The sequence below is a fragment of the Colias philodice genome, chromosome 20, assembly GCF_061535455.1.
Source record: "Colias philodice isolate Cphi_HAF_F1 chromosome 20, ilColPhil1 Martin Lab GWU primary, whole genome shotgun sequence".
NCBI classification, from domain to species: Eukaryota; Metazoa; Arthropoda; class Insecta; order Lepidoptera; family Pieridae; genus Colias; species Colias philodice.
This window is the reverse complement of record NC_143105.1, coordinates 9,814,191-9,833,250: the sequence shown is the minus strand read 5'-3', so window position 1 is coordinate 9,833,250 and position 19,060 is coordinate 9,814,191. Positions and strand designations below refer to the sequence as shown.

The 19,060-nt window shown below is 33.9% G+C and overlaps 4 protein-coding genes and 2 long non-coding RNA genes across 6 annotated transcripts in view; 3 read left to right on the top strand and 3 right to left on the bottom strand.

Moving 5' to 3' along the window:
* The window catches only part of Past1 (putative achaete scute target 1), a 37,773-nt gene extending 32,113 nt beyond the window's left edge, over positions 1 to 5,660 (bottom strand). The window contains exon 1 of the mRNA XM_089708083.1: positions 4,292 to 5,660. Within this exon, the coding sequence (XP_089564209.1) occupies positions 4,292 to 5,516 (1,225 nt within the window). The 5' untranslated portion in view covers positions 5,517 to 5,660. The remainder of the gene's footprint in view (positions 1 to 4,291) is intronic.
* LOC149479667 (uncharacterized) overlaps positions 1 to 19,060 on the top strand; it is a 146,291-nt gene that overhangs the window by 53,721 nt on the left and 73,510 nt on the right. The window lies entirely within an intron of this gene.
* LOC149479669 (prostaglandin E2 receptor EP2 subtype-like) overlaps positions 1 to 19,060 on the bottom strand; it is a 76,581-nt gene that overhangs the window by 26,264 nt on the left and 31,257 nt on the right. The window lies entirely within an intron of this gene.
* Positions 10,782 to 11,821, top strand: Dph3 (Diphthamide biosynthesis 3). Its single transcript, XM_089708240.1, has 3 exons — positions 10,782 to 10,995; positions 11,098 to 11,172; positions 11,362 to 11,821. Exons 1-3 carry the CDS (start codon positions 10,888 to 10,890, stop codon positions 11,428 to 11,430), a joined length of 252 nt encoding a protein of 83 aa, XP_089564366.1. The 5' UTR covers positions 10,782 to 10,887; the 3' UTR covers positions 11,431 to 11,821.
* Positions 12,369 to 13,101, top strand: LOC149479672 (uncharacterized). Its single transcript, XR_016317266.1, has 2 exons — positions 12,369 to 12,613; positions 12,917 to 13,101. It is a non-coding gene; the product is annotated as an uncharacterized LOC149479672 (long non-coding RNA).
* Positions 13,687 to 18,743, bottom strand: Arfip (ADP ribosylation factor interacting protein arfaptin). Its single transcript, XM_089708239.1, has 7 exons — positions 18,536 to 18,743; positions 18,239 to 18,369; positions 17,797 to 17,961; positions 17,288 to 17,456; positions 16,671 to 16,823; positions 15,955 to 16,129; positions 13,687 to 15,678 (listed from the first exon to the last, which is right to left on the bottom strand). Exons 1-7 carry the CDS (start codon positions 18,544 to 18,546, stop codon positions 15,370 to 15,372), a joined length of 1,113 nt encoding a protein of 370 aa, XP_089564365.1. The 5' UTR covers positions 18,547 to 18,743; the 3' UTR covers positions 13,687 to 15,369.

Sequence of the window (19,060 nt, the reverse complement as noted above, 5' to 3'; positions counted from 1 at the left end):
GTGGAAATTACGACTGTGCTGTTTGAGCAACGCTAAAATGACTCATTGCTTACGCACCTCACAAAGTAAACGTAAATAATTATACTTCTTGTATAATATATAATAATATGCAAATAATAAAATTCACTGCAACAGTGACAGACTATCATGTCCTGCATACAACCAGGAAACAATTTTATGTACTTATTTAACATTCTACAACGTGCTCTCGTTATTAAATGAAGCGTATGATCTGTTTCAGATAAATCTCATAAAACCGTTGCATTGTTGCGACTTGCACCTAAGGTAGGACCCACATATTAACGCACTTATATCTTATAGGTATTATCAATATGGAAATACATATAAATAATATCCACAGGCTCGACCTGTAGAACACGCTCTAATATGTCGTTAGTAATGCGATAAACAGGCAATAGACGTTTTAATGATTTTAATGTCGAGCAGCAAGCAGCCAACCAGAAACTTTGCTGTTTTGTACATTATGCTATATGTACTTACAGTTCCAAGGATAAAGCCAACGAATTCAACAGCCTAATTCATGAATAGTTAAAAAATAATCTCAGATACGATTACGTGATAGATGAAATGAAAAAGGTGTTATAAAGTTCGAAAAATAACATTAAACACATAGCTTTTCTATATTATCGATACACTGATAAATTTAATTAAACTATTATCACGACAAACGTTACTGAAACTCCATCCATCCAATGTAGTCCGCTAATCTTCTTCTTATATATAATCTTATATACAGGGTGTACCAAAAAGTAGTGATGAACGGAAGCTGAGAGGTAGAGGACCTAGAGGGCTATCCGAATCACCCCCATGTATGTTATGCGATTTTTCGTATTTTCGGAGTTATGACGTTTTTTTCAATTTTTCACCTATCGCCGAGTACGATGATATTTTCACTCATGCTGACGTCAATGATTGCGCAAGATGCTTGATTTTTTTTTGTGTGCTAAGCTGAAAGATAGGCCAATTCAGTATGGTAACATTTACTATCGTTAGATCTTTGAATGGAATAAAAAAAAGAATTAAATGGCAAGAAAGATAAAATTACCCAGTATGTTCACCACTTCAAGGGCCCGTAAAAAAATAAAATCACATAAAAAAAGTTTTCCATTTGACTTTTAAAAACTTGCTCTATCTATCAGATAGCTACCCTGAAAATTTCATTTTATTATTCAGAAGGCTTCAATCGAAAAATTTAAATCTAATGTGGTAAGTGCAAAAATTGAATTAACATTATGATCATTAAAACCAATAAATAGGTGTTTATTTACCAGAAATTTTTAAAATAACCCCGCTGTTGCTCAATGCAAGTGCGACATCACCGTAAAAAGTTGTCTTTTAAATGTCTGAATGCCCTTTTATCATTTTTAATGGTTTCTTCTGCTACTATGAATTTCCGGGTTATTTCGTCCAAATTGTGGCAGTCTCTCGTCTTTGTAGTATACCCACGGAAAAAAATCAATAGGGTTTGTGTCCGGAGACCGTGCAGGCCAGGCTAAAGGGCAAAGATACCCTGAAAGATGGATTGGTCGTTGCAGCCTGCGCATGCGCCGGTAACGCCTGCCTTAAAGCCTGGCCTCTACGGTCCCTCGACCTAAACCCCATTGATTTGTTTCAATGGGAATACTAAAAAGACCTCGGCTACTTGAGAGAATGCCACAATTTGGACGAAATAACCCGGAAATTCATAGTAGCAGAAGAAACCATTAAAAATGATAAAAGGGCATTCAGACATTTAAAAGACAACTTTTTACGGTGATGTCGCACTTGCATTGAGCAACAGCGGGGTTATTTTAAAAATTTCTGGAAATTAAACACCTATTTATTGGTTTTAATGATCATCATGTTAATTCAATTTTTGCACTTACCACATTTAGATTTAAATTTTTCGATTGAAGCCTTCTGAATAATAAAATGAAATTTTCAGGGTAGCTATCTGATAGATAGAGCAAGTTTTTAAAAGTCAAACGGAAAACTTTTTTTATGTGATTTTATTTTTTTACGGGCCCTTGAAGTGGTGAACATACTGGGTAATTTTATCTTTCTTGCCATTTAATTCTTTTTTTTATTCCATTCAAAGATCTAACGATAGTAAATGTTACCATACTGAATTGGCCTATCTTTCAGCTTAGCACACAAAAAAAATCAAGCATCTTGCGCAATCATTGACGTCAGCATGAGTGAAAATATCATCGTACTCGGCGATAGGTGAAAAATTGAAAAAAACGTCATAACTCCGAAAATACGAAAAATCGCATAACATACATGGGGGTGATTCGGATAGCCCTCTAGGTCCTCTACCTCTCAGCTTCCGTTCATCACTACTTTTTGGTACACCCTGTATAAAAATGAATCGCAAAATGTGTTGGTAAGCGCATAACTCGAGAACGGCTGAACCGATTTCGATAATTCTTTTTTTATTATATTCCTTGAAGTACGAGGATGGTTCTTATGTAGAGAAAACGTAAACATGTACCACGGGCGAAGCCGGGGCGGACCGCTAGTTAACCATAAAAATAACACAGACAGTGCTAAGACAAGTATTAGTTTCAAGTCAAGAAGAAATATGTAATATGATTGAAACTAGGAGTCTCGCTTAAGTAGGTGTTCAGCTTGTGTTCAATAATTAGCATTTGGAAAAAGCATTCATTAGCGATTAAACGAGAACAAATGCCGGAGAGGGCATCGCGAACAAAAAAGGTCAGGTTTTACACACGCCAAGCCTTCAAATTTATGGCCTGTTTCAAATTTTCACTTGCAGCAGTAGTCTAGGGTCAATGAATCTGTAATTGGATTTCTAGTGCACACCGTTATTAGGTTCGTTAGCATACCTAGATATCATTGTAGTTATGGTTGTAACTTTACGATGGATTCAAGTTAATCCTTTACCTTCGCAAAGTATTGGTGTATCTTACGATATTTGTTTTTTTAATTATGAGGATTTAAGCGATTTTTCTTTGATAAAAGTACATAGGATGTTGAGACACAAACCACAGTGCAGTGGACGCGCCTGGTTACTTGCGGACAGCGGGAAGAAGTTGCGGTCTGCGCTAACTAGACGTATTTGAAACCATGTACACTTCATGGTTTCAAGTGCTCTACATGATACATCTCATTTATTTTATCGAAATTATTATATAATAGAAGATCGCAAATTCTTCATTAACACTGATATTTAAATGATACGTTTGTAATTATATACATCATTTTATACTAATTAAAATTTTCAGGGAATCATAATAAATTAAAAATAAGATACACAGTTTTACTCAAAAACACGCCAAAATGAGTAATACTAAAATGTTTTATTTAAGTGAAAACAAGTCCGGATAAATAACTTTCACTGCAACAAAGGCGCTATTAAAAAGCAATTTCAACTAAATGTCCATCTCGCTACTTCCTGTGCTGTGCTTTTGTTTGATTTAAAACTATTTACTTTTAATATTCACTTTTATGTAATTAATAATAAAATTCTGTTTTAATTCAACAATACTTCAGCATTAGCTTAGTATATTATCATTTGAAATTATTAGAAAATATATAGACATGTTATGCATTATTTTACATAGCTAAATAGTAAAAAGTATGAAAGGCTCTAATAATTTCTAAACAGGATTTTTTCATAAGCTATGTATTATAGTTATTGACTAATAAAAATCTAGTTTCATTTTGAGTCAAGTAATTATGTAACTCCTTTAGTGAAAGTGTAAACTTCCTAAATCATTTTAAAAATAAATTAAATATAAAAGACTATCAGAAATCTGTTATAAAAAATAGAAAAGAAACATGAATGAAGAAAATTGACTCAAAGTTTCCTTCAGCAAGTAATATATTATTAGAACTGTATCCTGCACTGTTATCAACGATAAGAGCACTTGTATAATATCTACTGATAATGTTCTTACATGACTTCATGTGCGAACATTATGTGCAAAGTAATAAGTCAGCCTCGCGGCCAATGTGTTAAATAGTATATTTGTGCTAATTATATATTTATACTGATGATACACACTTCCTCTAAATAGTTGTGTGATTGATAATGTTACTATACATGTTTTATACTAATTTGAACAATTGATATCAAATTGTTATCAACTGTAAAGGTTTTCAAATATAACTAATGAATATAATAATTAATGTTAATTACTGAAGGTTCTTATAACCTTTAATTCAATAGCTTTATATTGCAGGCATGTATAAACAAAATCTTTTGAGAAAAAAGTATTTCTCCTATAATTATTTTCTGAATATATATTATAGCATATAGACTTACCTTTGATGAGAGGCTCGTTGACCACATTAACATCTTCCTGTGGGATCAAGTCCATGAGGCGCGCAATGTCGGTGGCCAGCATGTGGTCCACCACCTCCAGCAGCTTGGGTTTCAGCGGGTGGAACTTGGTGAAGTCGTGATTAGCTAACAGCTCCTGCATCTTCTTGATGTCAGGGAAGTCTCCGGGCGAAATCTGCTGTTCCCTTTGAATTCTGTCGTACACTTGAGCTAGGTTCTTAATTAATTCCTTCTTCTTGCCATCCTTGCCGAACATAGATGGCATTTCTTTCCTCAACTCACTGACAATGTACGCGTGAACTTTAGCGAGGCGCGCCCTTTTAATCAAGTCGTTCAATTTTCGTAAAGCAGCATTCCTGGGGAGGGACTGCATGTCTCTGAAGAGATCTTGCTCTTCATCTTCAAATAGACGTCTGTTAACATCGTATCTCAGAGGCTGGTCCCAGAATGAGCCGATGTACACTCTAGCCACCTCTGGGGTCTGCAACACCTTCCCTAATGACCACATGAGCGCTCCGTACACACGCATTAGCTGTTGGTGGTCAATCATATCAGCTTTGTTCAATACAATTCGAATTTTATCATCGTGACCCCTCAGCGCCTCTATACTCCTCCTGAATTCGTCAGATATGTCGAGTTTGTGGGCGTCGAACAACAATATAATGCGATCGACACGCTCCGCGAACCATTCTAGAACTCCTGTGAAGTCGTAGCCCCTGTCGACGCGCTGCTTTTCCCCTGACAATATACCGGGCGTGTCGACGATGGAAATGCCCCGCAACACCGGCGACGCGACGGTCGAGCATTGGAATCTGTTCAGGAAGGCGTTTCCGAATTTACTTAGAGGTCGAAATTGCTTTTTGGGGTCTACTACGAGCGCATTACCGGGAATTACACCCTCTTTCTCATCGAACATAACAGCGATAAATCTGTCCGTAGTGGGCTCGGGTCCTATTCTAATTCCGGGGAAATCTCGCTCTAGAAGGTATTTGATAAAAGTAGTTTTACCCGTCGAGTATTGTCCGACGAGCAATATCATAGGTTTAGCATCGAAATCCGGCTCTTCCAGTTGGGGCGAATGAAAGTCGTGGAACTGATGGTGCAGCTCGAGCGGCAATAGTTTAGTTTTGTATATCCTTTTGAGACCCTCCACGACATTTTCGATACTTTCTGTTTTTTCACCTTCTTTCTTAAGCCAGCTAAACATTTTTGAGTTAAATTGTTTTCTTTTTATAGAACCGTATATGCACTTTTCACTCACTACCACTTTATACAAGAATAAAAATAAAACTATTTGAGCGAGACCACTGCGATCATCCTCTTCCACAAAAATGAAAATGAATGACGATTGACGTATGACGTGACCAGTGACGTCTTTTCCAAGTTTGCCATTATAATATTATCCTACATGCTGCCAAATAAAAAATACAATTTCAATACCGATAAAAATCGTTTACTACACTAATCCTTAGCTAAAATCTTGTTAAAATCAACAAAATACTAGTAATGTTAATTAGATTTACGGTTTACCATAAAGTATCTATTATATAGTCTTTAGCACCTATCTTAGAGTATATTTATTACAGTAGTATAGAGCGCGTGTATTGCACAAATTGCTTTGTGCACATCGTAGGCAGATGAGCTATAGATACTATATAGATGTGTGTGTGACCAATAGGGATGGGTAGGTATCAATTGCGTGTTGAGCTATCGATAAGTTATGTAAATAAATATGTATCTTAAGTAAATTTTATGTTCAATATGTTATTAAAGGAGAAATGTATGAATAAAGTATAAATATGTAATTTTAAATTTGTTTACCAACTGAATAAAGTTTGTTTATTCCATTTGAATATTATAAGTACTTTAAAAAAATATGTTTAATTGGAATATTAGAAAAACGTGAGTACTTTTAAAATAATAAAGTTAATAAAATAAAAGATCGGGTTTAGTGCTATTTCTTTAATAATAAATCAAACAATAAAAATAATGTTTTAAAAATGTTAAATAACAATAAGAAATAATTAATAATTTAAAATGATAATATGTACATATAATAAATATTAATAATTTTTTTATTTAATTTTATCCATTCTACTATCAAAATCTTCAAAGTCAATTTAGCGGTTCAGAAAATATATCGTAACATTACATAGGTACTTTACATTTACACTATAATACATTCGCATTCATAATATGAGAAAGTGTATCATACTAAACACACCACAAATTTATTTATAATTAATTTTAAAAAGAGTTTTAATTTTAAAGTTAAATAAATAATTTGTTAAAATATAGTTTTTCTAGTAAACTTTATATCGAGTACAGCGTTGGTCAGGTCACATCACTACGATCACGTGGCGGCAGTGAGGCGCGCGAGCGAGCCTGCGCGTGTCCGCTTTCCACCACCCCTTCACCCCCGCGATGCTAGATTTATTTTCATAAAAATAAGTATAACAATCGACTTACTGATGAAATGTGATACTGGATTTCAATTTTGTGCATTTTCTAGTATCGTTTTTGCAAGATAGAACTGCACATTTCACCATGTTTATTCGTAAATATGAATAAAATTCCAGAGCAACGCATTTCGACAGCACTCAACCATGACTACGAGCGCTCGCGGCGGGAACGTCGTGTTGTTCCCACCTGTGCCTAATGTTCCCACTTGGTTGTTATCACTCTATAGATAGTATATACAGGGTGTCCCACTGTTGGTATACTAAGCTCAAAGGAGGTTATAGTTTTGCATACGCTGAGTACGTAAAAAATACTTATAAAGTTCCAGACGCATTTTTTTTTCAAATAGATGAATTCTTAAAACTCTATGTGTATACCCATAACAAGCAACCCGCCCAACTTTCCCACCAGCATGTGAGCTATCGTTTAAGATTATGTTTTCATAGACAAAATGCTCACATTAGAGAAGCGGTATATGCTGGTTGCGCGAAGCTAGAGAAGAAAACATGGATTTTCAGGAAAAATTTAGCAAAAAATTTGTGACGTAATTTTGTTGTTTAAGTGTTTTTTACGTGATCAGTATATATAAAACTACAAGTCCTTTCGCGCTTAGTATACCAATAGTGGGACACCCTGTATACTCTAAGGGCGTATTCAGAAAGAAAGCTTGAAACTTATAAGCGCTTATCGGCGCTTGTCATGTTCATATAAATATGACAAGCAAGACAATGAACATGACAAGCGCCGATAAGCGTTTATAAGCGCTTATAAGTTTCAAGCTTTCTTTCTGAATACGCCCTAAGGCACCTATCCTATACAGAGAAACTAGTTTATTAGGCCAGTGGAAATTAACATTAAATTCGCAAAGCACGATGTAGATTTGAATTTTTGGTATGTTGTTTGGATCAGTTAGGGTGATGTAAATCCCAATTTGCAACTTCGAAAAAGTTGTGCTCGCTGCGCACCACGTGATAAACTGCGAAAATTTTGGACTTTTTTCACTTTTTGCTCTAAAAGTCATAAACTATGCGTTTCCGACAAGTATGATTCAGTACATAAATTAAGGTTATTAAATTTGCAACAATTTAAGCCTAACCGCAGCTCTCTAAACCTTATAACGACTAAACTGTGGCCATTCGAAGATAGTTCATTTTTCCCGAAATATTGAAATTTTTAGTTTTGCTCCCGTTTGAAGCAAAATATTGGCAAAAACCGCTCGTTCTATGAGAAGTTCGTATATTAAAGTTGTAGTGCATTTAATTTTCTTTCATAAGAGCATAGAACAAAGTCTGTGAGACAAATATTTCACACACAATATCTGAAAAACAAAAAGAAGGTAGAAATAGATTTTTAAAGAATTGAAACTGAGAGCAATAAAATCATAAAAAGAATAATACTTTTTCATTTGCAGGATAGGTAATTAACAAAATTACAAAATTTGGGAAAGTAGGAAAAAAGATTATACGCAAATAATAAACTGCGAAAATTTTGGACTTTTTTCACTTTTTGCTCTAAAAGTCATAAACTATGCGTTTCCGACAAGTATCATTCAGTACATAAATTAAGGTTATTAAATTTGCAACAATTTAAGCCTAATTAAAGCTCTCTAAATCTTATAGCGACTAAACTGTGGCCATTCGAAGATTCATTTTTTCTCATTTTTCCCGAAATATTGAAATTTTTAGTTTTGCTCCCGTTTGAAGCAAAATATTGGCAAAAACCGCTCATTCTATGAGAAGGTCGTATAATAAGGTGTAGTGCATTTAATTTTCTTTCATTAGAGCATAGAACAAAGTCTGTGAGACAAATAGTTCACTCACAATATCTGAAAAACAAAAAGAAGGTAGAAATAGATTTTTAAAGAATTGAAACTGAGGGCATATCATCACTACATAGTATAAAACAAAGTCGCTTTCCCTGTCCCTATGTCCCTATGTCCCTTTGTACGCTTAAATCTTTGAAACTACGCAACGGATTTTGATGCGGTTTTTTTTAATAGATAGAGTGATTCAAGAGGAAGGTTTATATGTATAATAAGATCCATTAAGTAGTGGAGAAGTACTGTTATTTTTGAGGTTTCTAATGAGATGTCGTAAAAAATTACATTTATTCCGCTTACATTGCAAACGCAGGCTGAACCCTACGAGTTTTATCAAAATAATGTACTAAGTATTATACACATTGAAAAGGTCTACAGAAAAGTCCGCGATGGTATATGTCTATCTCTTATGGATAACCCACAATAACTTTTTTTTGTCATTTACTTTTTACGACAAATAATGGCTAATTTTCGAAGCGATTTTAACCAATACAGCATTAATCCTTAACCAATTAAATACCATGGATACATTGTTCATTTAATATAGATCTATATGGCCCTTTACACCGTATGATTTAAGTGAATATTTTCGAAGATATTACAGATTTAAAAATTGCAGGACGTAGCGTTTGCGGCCGCCCGGCTATGTATTTTATACCCGTGCGATGCCGGAGGCCGGAGCGGGCCGCTATATTTTTATACCTATACAACGTTCACAATTTTTCTGTTATTCTGTAGTGTATTTAGTATCAGCATTGCACCCGTGCGAAGCCGGGGCGGGTCGCTAGTAAAATCATAAAAAGGATAATACTTTTTCATTTGCAGGATAGGTAATTAACAAAATTACAAAGATAATTAAATTTGCAACAATTTAAGCCAAACCGCAGCTCTCTAAACCTTATAACAACTAAGCTGTGGCCTTTCAAAGATAGTCAGTTTTTCCCGAAAATTTCATATTTTTAGTTTTGCTCCCGTTTGAACCAAAATATTGGCAAAAACCGCTCGTTCTATGAGAAAGTCGTATAATAAAGTTGTAGTGCATTTAATTTTCTTTCATTAGAGCATAGAATAAAGTCTGTGAGACAAATAGTTCACTCACAATATCTGAAAAACAAAAAGAAAGTAGAAATAGATTTTTAAAGAATTGAAACTGAGGGCATATAAAATCATAAAAAGGATAATACTTTTTCATTTGCAGGATAGGTAATTAACAAAATTAAATTTTCTACAACTTTATTTTATGACCTTCTCATAGAACGAGCGGTTTTGCCAATATTTTGGTTCAAACGGGAGCAAAACTAAAAATTTGAAAATTTTGGGAAAAACTGACTATCTTTGAAAGGCCACAGCTTAGTTGTTATAAGGTTTAGAGAGCTGCGGTTAGGCTTAAATTGTTGCAAATTATAAATAAATATCTTTGTAATTTTGTTAATTACCTATCCTGCAAATGAAAAAGTATTATCCTTTTTATGATTTTATATGCCCTCAGTTTCAATTCTTTAAAAATCTATTTCTACCTTCTTTTTGTTTTTCAGATATTGTGAGTGAACTATTTGTCTCACAGACTTTGTTCTATGCTCTTATGAAAGAAAATTAAATGCACTACAACTTTATTATACGAACTTCTCATAGAACGAGCGGTTTTTGCCAATATTTTGCTTCAAACGGGAGCAAAACTAAAAATTTCAATATTTCGGGAAAAATGAACCATCTTCGAATGGCCACAGTTTAGTCGTTATAAGGTTTAGAGAGCTGCGGTTAGGCTTAAATTGTTGCAAATTTAATAAACTTAATTTATGTACTGAATCATACTTGTCGGAAACGCATAGTTTATGACTTTTAGAGCAAAAAGTGAAAAAAGTCCAAAGTTTTCGCAGTTTATCACGTGGTGCGCAGCGAGCACAACTTTTTCGAAGTTGCAAATTGGGATTTACATCACCCTAACTGATCCAAACAACATACCAAAAATTCAAATCTACATCGTGCTTTGCGAATTTAGGGTTTTTTAGTGTCGATTTCTATAACTGGCCTATATACTGTGTACATATTACTTGCTCTGTGCTGTGTACGATATCTATGCAATCTCTGTCTACGACTAGCTCTGTGGACGTAGAGTGAGAATGAACTATTCATTCGGTTCATTCTCACTCTACGTCTGTGGACGATTGCGGATTGACATTGACTTCAGTAGGTAATTTATTGTCAACAGTCAATGGAATAGATAACGATTTGATAACGATTTCGTTTATCACATGTGATTGATTCTTCAAAAAATAAAATCATTTGAGCAGATTTGAGAATGACTGTCTTTCATGACGAGGTAGAAATTGAAGATTTCGAGTATGATGAAGACGAGGAAATGTATTACTATCCGTGTCCATGCGGGGACAGATTTCAAATCAGTAAGGTTAGTTCTAATAAGTTATTTGAAAAAAATGTTTGCGCTTCAAATGTAAAAAATACAGTACTTATGTATGAATAATGAATGTACAATAAATAATTATTATAGGAGGAACTGATAGCTGGTGAAGAAGTAGCAACATGCCCTAGCTGTTCCCTTGTTGTCAAAGTTATTTATGATTTAGTGAGTATTGATTTGTATGAAGTTAGTTGTGTTATGTTTTATGTGTTCACAGTATCATTTCGTTGAATTGTAATAAAGAAATAAGTATCCTTTTCTTCTGACAATAATAATATGTAAAAATTTTACAAATTCTTCATGAAAGTGTGTACTTAATGTTGTTAAACATTAACCATCTGTTATCAATTTTAGGAAAAATTCAAAGCAGAATCAGAGGAAATGCAGAAAGACTCTGGTGATAAAGAAGCTGTGAAAGCTTGAGATTATAACTGAAGGCCACAAGGTCAGGATTGAAAAATTCATGCTCTTCAGGATCTACAGCGAGTGATATTGAACAGGAAGCTGAGAACCAAACCAATAAATGACGCATACTGAAACTATGTTTAATTGACTACTAATTAATATTCATGTCTATCTTTAAAATTCATCACAATATCATACCATTTCAATACATAGTTCAGAGATAGCTAACCTCTTTGTAGCTAACCCAGAAATCAAAAGTTACTTTAAAATCAGTTTCTTTTGCTGCAATTTTATTAAATTGCCTAGATTTTAAGTATTAATTCAGTGTCTTTTAATTCTCACAGAAATGGAGATGCTACAAATTGAAACATTAAACAAGCTATGGAGTAGTTACAATTACTTATTAGGAATATAATAAATAATAAATAAATAAATATTATAGGACATTATTACACAAATCAACCTAGTCCCACAGTAAGCTCAATTAAGGCTTGTGTTGTGGGTACTAGGCGACGATAAATATAATATTTAATAAATACATATATAGATAATAACACCCAGACCCAAGAACAAATAATTGAGTTCATCACACAAATATTTGCCCTGACCGGGGATCGAACCCGGGACTGTCGGCTCAGTAGGCAGTTACTTGACCACTGCGCCAACCGCGTCGTCAGATATAAATGAAATACAATACTTTCAAAATTGTCATTTATTTTACACTATTCATACAATTTACACACAATTTCTTACACATTGTTTAAGCACTGTAAATATCAGAGATTGTCTTTAAACATGTCAAGTTATCTGAACATATTTCTATAGATGAAGAGAAAAACATGTTAAAAAACAACCCTCATGTGGCATAGTGTATCAAGTCAGTGATATTTGTCCTTAAAACTACTGGATCTTATAAGTACATAGTACAAGGAGAGCAAAAATAAAATGCGTTTGACTAGCTACAGACACAGAACAGTAAAGTAGATAGAAGTGTGATGTGGGCGTGGCCCACGTGTCAATGATAAGTTTAGATCACCTAACTTGCTCTCAGTTGTGCGCAGAAAAATATTCGAGTCGGTTGTCAGCTGTCAAACCTTTTTTCCATATTTATTCATTAATTAGGACGTGTTGTTCGGTATAAAGAGTGCAAAAATGATAGCAGACGAAATAATATCAGCAATGAAGGCATTTCATACCGTCGGTAAGTCTTATTTTAATTTATTTTAATTATATTTTATGTTATAACTTCGCTTGTCGTAATTTGTCAAAATTGTATACAAATATCTAGTCAAAATGAACCTTAATCCATAAGAAATTAGTACTATTATAGATTGAACAGCAAACAAGACTTTCTGGAATATTATTGCAATAAACAAACGAATGTCGCTTTAGTGATGCTTGTGGTGCATATCGACAGTATCGATACTTTAGAAAAGACAAACATTATAAATATTAAATTTTATTTTATTTTTCCTTAGCTTTCATTTGTCTAATTTATTTATAGATTTCCCAAAGAGGCTAATTTAAAAGAGAAATGGATAAATGCAACGTGACGAGTTAACTGGATGCCGAACAGTACTAAGCGGTCTAACAAAGGCCACCGATACATCAAACCTACAGCAGTTCCAAGATTTAAAATAATGCATATTTTCTGTTTGTATTTTGTAAATATAGATTTATACTATTCTATTCCGTTTTTTATTTAATAATAATAATATAAAAAGACGTACTTAGTAGTAATAAACATACTCCAAAATGTGACGCATTATACTATACTCATATAAAAGAAAGAAAAAAAAATACACAAAAAATATTTATTTGTGAATTATCGATAACAAGGCTGACATCCCTCAGAGCATAGCATCAGATAAATATCAAGTTAATGTCATTAATGTTGAGTGACACAAATTTCAACCTTATCTCTATGTGTTGCGTTTCAAATTTATATCTATCGAAAACTTACGCCCTCTGTTGTGGAGTAGCTGAATGTTTTCGAATTTGGAATTTCTGTGCAATGAGAAACAAAACAGGTAATATACCTAGGGATGTTATACTAAAATAAACCGTAACATGGTGTGTTATGGTACATATTGAAATGCTGAATTTATAACCTAAGTCAGTTTTTACTCAAATTAAGCTGTCCAATCAAAGGCATAGTTTTCTTGTAGTGTACTGTATAACTATCGGTTTAAATGTGTGGGTTTGGCGACACTGGTTTTCATACTAATTAGACATTACAGCACTTCTATATGTTTTTACTGTTCTGTGGCTACAGATAACATCTCTAGATTTGCTATTAAAGTTTATAAATATTGTCTATTTTTAACTTTATATAATATAATCAGTATTATGCACCTATTTATATTATAATTATTATATATTTTATAATTGGAAAACAATAAATACAACAAAGTATACTGTGAAATAACAAACATGATAAACTCATAAAAAAATAATACTTTTAAGTACCTATGTATTTAAGGGTGTACATAAGTTTCCATATTTTTATGGGTAAATTTTAAATTTATTGTTTTTACATAATCTTTACTACTAGAAATATATTTTAGGGCAGTAAGCTGTTGCATGGTTCTGATGAATAAGTGTTTGTAAGCATTGAGACATGATTTTTTTTGTATTTACACAAAATTGATATGGCTGTGTAAATACTGAGTAATATTGGTTTTTACGAACTTCTTATTTAAAAAATGTTACCATATTCGAAATTTGTAATAACATTAGGATTATTAAAAATACTGTAAATATAATTTATAAATTCATTATGACTAGTGGAATCATTCAATTGTGCATTTGGAGTGCTTTATGATTAAATTTTACATCTTATTTATATGTTTAACAAATGTGATGTGCTTAATAATATATTTGTTTAGATCTGCAATAAATAATGAAGTATTTATGATCTTTTTTTGAATTAATAATCTCTTGTAATAATAATTAAAATAAAATCCTTATGTTCAAATATAAATGAACTAAGTAAGCGTAAAAATACGCAAACAAAAAATAAAGTAAAATATTATGGAATAATTTAAAATTAATCATTGGCCAAATTTCCGTTATGCTAATAAAAAAAATATCACACCAAAAAATAAAGCTTTTTCCATTTATCTGTATCTCTAAATATTAAAGAGTCAATTATTTTTGTCAGATATAGACTAAATTATTTTTCTATATTATTATTGCAATGTTCGTTAAAATCTAAAAGAGTGGAGCGCCAGCACCATGGAGATTGAAGCAAGTAAATGTAATTTTGAGACCAATATACATGATTTATTAAATACACTCATCAATGACTTACGTTTTACACCATGAAATAAATAATTTTGTTTATGTTGCTTTCATGTGCATTCCACTCTTTTAGCTCAGAACAAGCTAAGAACTATGTTAATATGATAGATTCGTCGTATTTCGGAAAATTTCTCTCTTTAAATAGTTTAATACTAAGGCGAAACAGATTATTATTGTATGAAACTGTATATCTGCATACAAATTCATACATGCCATATGCTATACGCACGCTGGTTACATCCTTACATTTTGTATACTTTACATTCCTTTTAGCTTAAACAATAATCTTTATAATATGATTTTTATTTGACCGATTTAGATGGCAAATAGTGTATCAAATTATGTTTTAAACATGAAGTTGGCTGCAGTTGGCAGTTTAATTTTGTTTTTTACTTGCAGCTTCTATAGCGACCATTCTTACTTTATAATATTCGATAGTACATCTAAATTGGTAATGTTTTACTGCCTGCCTGTAATGTAATATACATATCCAAACAATTTTTTATTGGAACACGTTTCCTAGCCACAAATCAAACCGGGCCGTACCATTTCTGACAAAATTCATGTTTTTTTGTATTAGTATTACAATTTTATTCAAATCGATTGTCGAACACAAAGCATAATATTCAAATATTAATGCTTGTATACTTATCTCTACGCGGAGCGAGGCGGCGCGGGCGAAGGCGAAGCGAGTTGAGCCGTTGTTGGCAGCTGTGGTGTAGCGTTGGCAAGATGTGGCGTGGCGTTGGCAAGATGCGGCATGGCGTTAGCTACGTGTGGCGTGGCGTTAGCAACATGTGGTGTGGCGTTGGCAACATGTGTGTTTGCGCTAGTGTGTGGTGCGGGCAAAGCCGCGGGCACACTGAAGTGTCGCACGGCGGCTTCTAGCGCCACGTTGTTGCCGCTGAAGTACGCGGACACCGCGTTGTGGAACAGTAGTAGTTGCTTGTTCATCACTTTTACCTGAAATATCGAGTTGTTTATTAATGTAATTTTTTTACAATCATGTGTAGGCTGTATACGTGTGAATGTATGGGCAGAACGTAATTTTATTTAGAAGTACGCCAATGTTGTGTCGTCAATGTATTATATATTATGTGAGTTTAGAATATGGATAGCGATGTGTATTGTGTACTGTCAATGTAAATTACGTGAATGACTGTGATTGCGTTTGCTGTGTGTTGCTGCAGGAGGTATGTTCTGTGTGTCAGTAGTAGGAGGCAGTGTGTGTGTGCTTACTCGATTCTCGTGCAGCAGGCGCAGCTTGACGGCGGAGTCGTCGCGCAGGCGCTCGTACACGGCGCGGTGCCGCTCGGCCGCCGCCCGCAGCGCCCCGCTGGTGGCCCCCGCGCCACCAGTACCGCCCGCGGCCTCGGCTGCCTCCGCCTCGCTGCGGTACGCGTCGTACTCCACCCTGTATATACACAAACATTTCAAAAAATGTGTGCGTATACTAGTGTACACACGTAAGAAGTGAAACTTCTTTATGACCTTATTTTTCAAAAAATAATTTACTATATATGCAACTTTACAAAAATACGTCGAATCACGCGTGGTAGGGATGAGAAAAAGATGGCGCGTAACGGAAAAATGTCACGCGTAACGAAAAAATTTTACACTAAATTTTTTTCCAACCCCGATAAAGAAGTTTCACTTCAATAAAAATATTGTAACTCTCATATACATTTATAGTTCACTTTAAAAACCGGACCAGGCTGCTGCAAATAAATTTTTAGAAATAAAAATTGGTACTTGTTTGTAGTATGATGTTATTCTGGTAAAATTAAGATTTTTTTTCATTTCATCTGCAATCATCCATTTTCGCTATAAGCGAATGTGTTGCCTGGAAAAGTATGACGTGTAGAACGAGCCCTCCAGTGATGACAACTGCCCCTCGAAAATTTAGATTATATAAATTTAGAATTGATATAAATAAGAACACTAGTCCTGCCAACCTGGCGGCCTCGTACTGGCGGATAGTGAGCAGCGTGTCCTCCATGCTCTTGTGTGTGAGCGTGTTGAGCGAGTTGTTGAAGAAGTGCAGCGCCGCCAGCAGCGTCTCACCGTTGCGCGTCAACGAGCGCTGCGTGTCCGCGTTGTACAGGAACCTAAAACATTATGTTGTTCTATTGGAAATATTATCTAGTTTCCATAATGTTGGCAAAGTTTCGTTGTTCTTTAACCAACTGTGGAGGATTGTTTTTCGAATGTGTATATGTATGTATTTGACACGCTCTACATATATGGTGAATGGTTTTTGTCTGTAATCATCAAAATTATGATAATAACATAGTCTTTAACTATATTTATATATTTGACACGCTCTACATATATGGTGAATGGTTTTTGTCTGTAATCATCAAAATTATGATAATAACATAGTCTTTAACTATATTTATTGCTTTCATAATAATAACAACTTTTGTTCGCTTAATTTCATATGAAATGTGTTTTCGAAAGTATTCTATCAAATCTTCCCTAAAAACCTGCTGTTAAAAACATGTTAATTCATGCTCAATAATTTTGTATTATGATTTAAAAGTGAAGCTAAAAGCTTATAAAAGTGTCTCACTGGTTCTGCAGCTCGGGCGACTTCTGCGCGAGGTCGGCGAAGGCCTCGCCGAGCGCGCGCTGCGTGGCGGCGGCCTGCGCCAGCTGCGCCGCCAGCGCGCCGCTCAGCCGCAGCACGTGCACGTACTTGCGCTGCGTCTCGCGGAGCGCCTCGATCTGCGCCTCCAGCTCTGACACACACACACACATAATATAACACTACCGAAGAAGTTAGAATGCTAACTAATAGAGTGCACTTGTAAACTATCTATACTAATATTATAAAGCTGAAGAATTTGTTAGTTTGTTTGAATGATTTTATTTAATTTAATTTACAAATGTAGCAAAAACTTATACTTTTATTTATATTTATCCGGTATAATTAAGACTTAATAATGATACATATGATCATGATAAATATAAATAGGAATTAACAATATCATGAACATGTGACAACTAAAATTTTACCGATACCACCTATGGTATTTGTCCCTTTGAATAAAGAGCCAATTATATTTTAATAAGATTTACCAGTATCTACAGTCCGGGAGCTCTTGCCCAGTTTTTCATACAGCAGCTGCTTGGTGCACTTGTATGTGGAGACGCTCCAGTTCTTGATGTTCTCAAGCTTGGTGGAGCCCGAGCGGAGTAGAGTGCTGCTGCCTGCTGCACCATTCTGAGATACATCGGGTGGAACTGGAATAGATTTATATTATTTTTAGAATTTCATACCAACAATATTGAATACTTCACAAAACGAATTCTAATATGAATTCATGTTAGTATTAAAATTATTTTACATATTTTGTATAAGTAAATTTTATTTTCATTATAAATATCTACTTATTGCAAAGATGAATTATTTAGACAGTTATTAATAATTAATTACTTAAGTATTATAAATAAATTTTTTTTCATGATAAATTTGTAAGTATTTATAGTAGCTCTATGTAGAGCCAAATATATTACTTACCATAAGCAGGTGGAAAAGTCATGGACCGCGAAGTAGGGAATTTGGCCTCCGTTCCCGATGTTATGGAGTCACTTGATTCGCGTAAGGGTGGTGTATCTTTTAGCATTTCGTGAATACTCCGTTCCGATTGCCTGACACACAATAAACACTGTATACATTTTGTTTATAGCACGATAACATATTAATTATGCGTACAATTGATATTGTTTTATTATTAAATCATAATATTTTATCGGCCTACAAAAAAAAATAAACAAATCCTATATAAGTCCAAACTCTTACACACAAAATGCTTACCACTTCGACATCTTGCCGGCGCAAGATAGGTGCTCGCTAACGACTTATGTCTTCGTTTTCTCTATAACAGTACTTAGAGTAATATAATATATTAAATTAAATACGTATACGCTTATGCTTATTCAAAATGTCAATCATATTTTATGTACATTTTTATTTAATAACGATATGCACTCTATCATTTTTTGCCAAATTTGTAAAGAATGAGTCACAGATTATAATATATTATATATCTGACCTCGGAGCAATTAACAAGCCTGGAGAAGTAACAATTAATTGAACGTTTCTTATATAGTGGCTCTCTTTTATTCAATACCCTAATTAATGCGATAGAAAGAGACAACACACTGTTATCTGCTTGGTATTCAAATCCACATGTAGCCACTTTTTGTTCTAAAAAGGTAGTGCTTGCCTTTACTTTATCGAATACTAAAATATCGATAAATAAAAAAATTAAGTTATAAAATTGCTTGAAGATAATTTAAGATTCGTTTAATTTTGAATTATGGATAGGTAATTTCAAAT

Excerpts from the sequence above, each read along its gene's own strand:
- Arfip (XM_089708239.1), bottom strand. Across the intron at positions 17,457-17,796 it reads CTCCCGGACTGTAGATACTG|AGCTGGAGGCGCAGATCGAG; the intron begins GTAAATCTTATT and ends TGTGTGTGTCAG. Across the intron at positions 15,679-15,954 it reads GCCTGCTGCACGAGAATCGA|GTAAAAGTGATGAACAAGCA; the intron begins GTAAGCACACAC and ends TCGATATTTCAG.
- Dph3 (XM_089708240.1), top strand. The coding sequence starts at position 10,888 with ATGACTGTCTTTCATGACGAGGTAGAAATTGAAGATTTCGAGTATGAT. Across the intron at positions 10,996-11,097 it reads ACAGATTTCAAATCAGTAAG|GAGGAACTGATAGCTGGTGA; the intron begins GTTAGTTCTAAT and ends TAATTATTATAG. Across the intron at positions 11,173-11,361 it reads TCAAAGTTATTTATGATTTA|GAAAAATTCAAAGCAGAATC; the intron begins GTGAGTATTGAT and ends TATCAATTTTAG.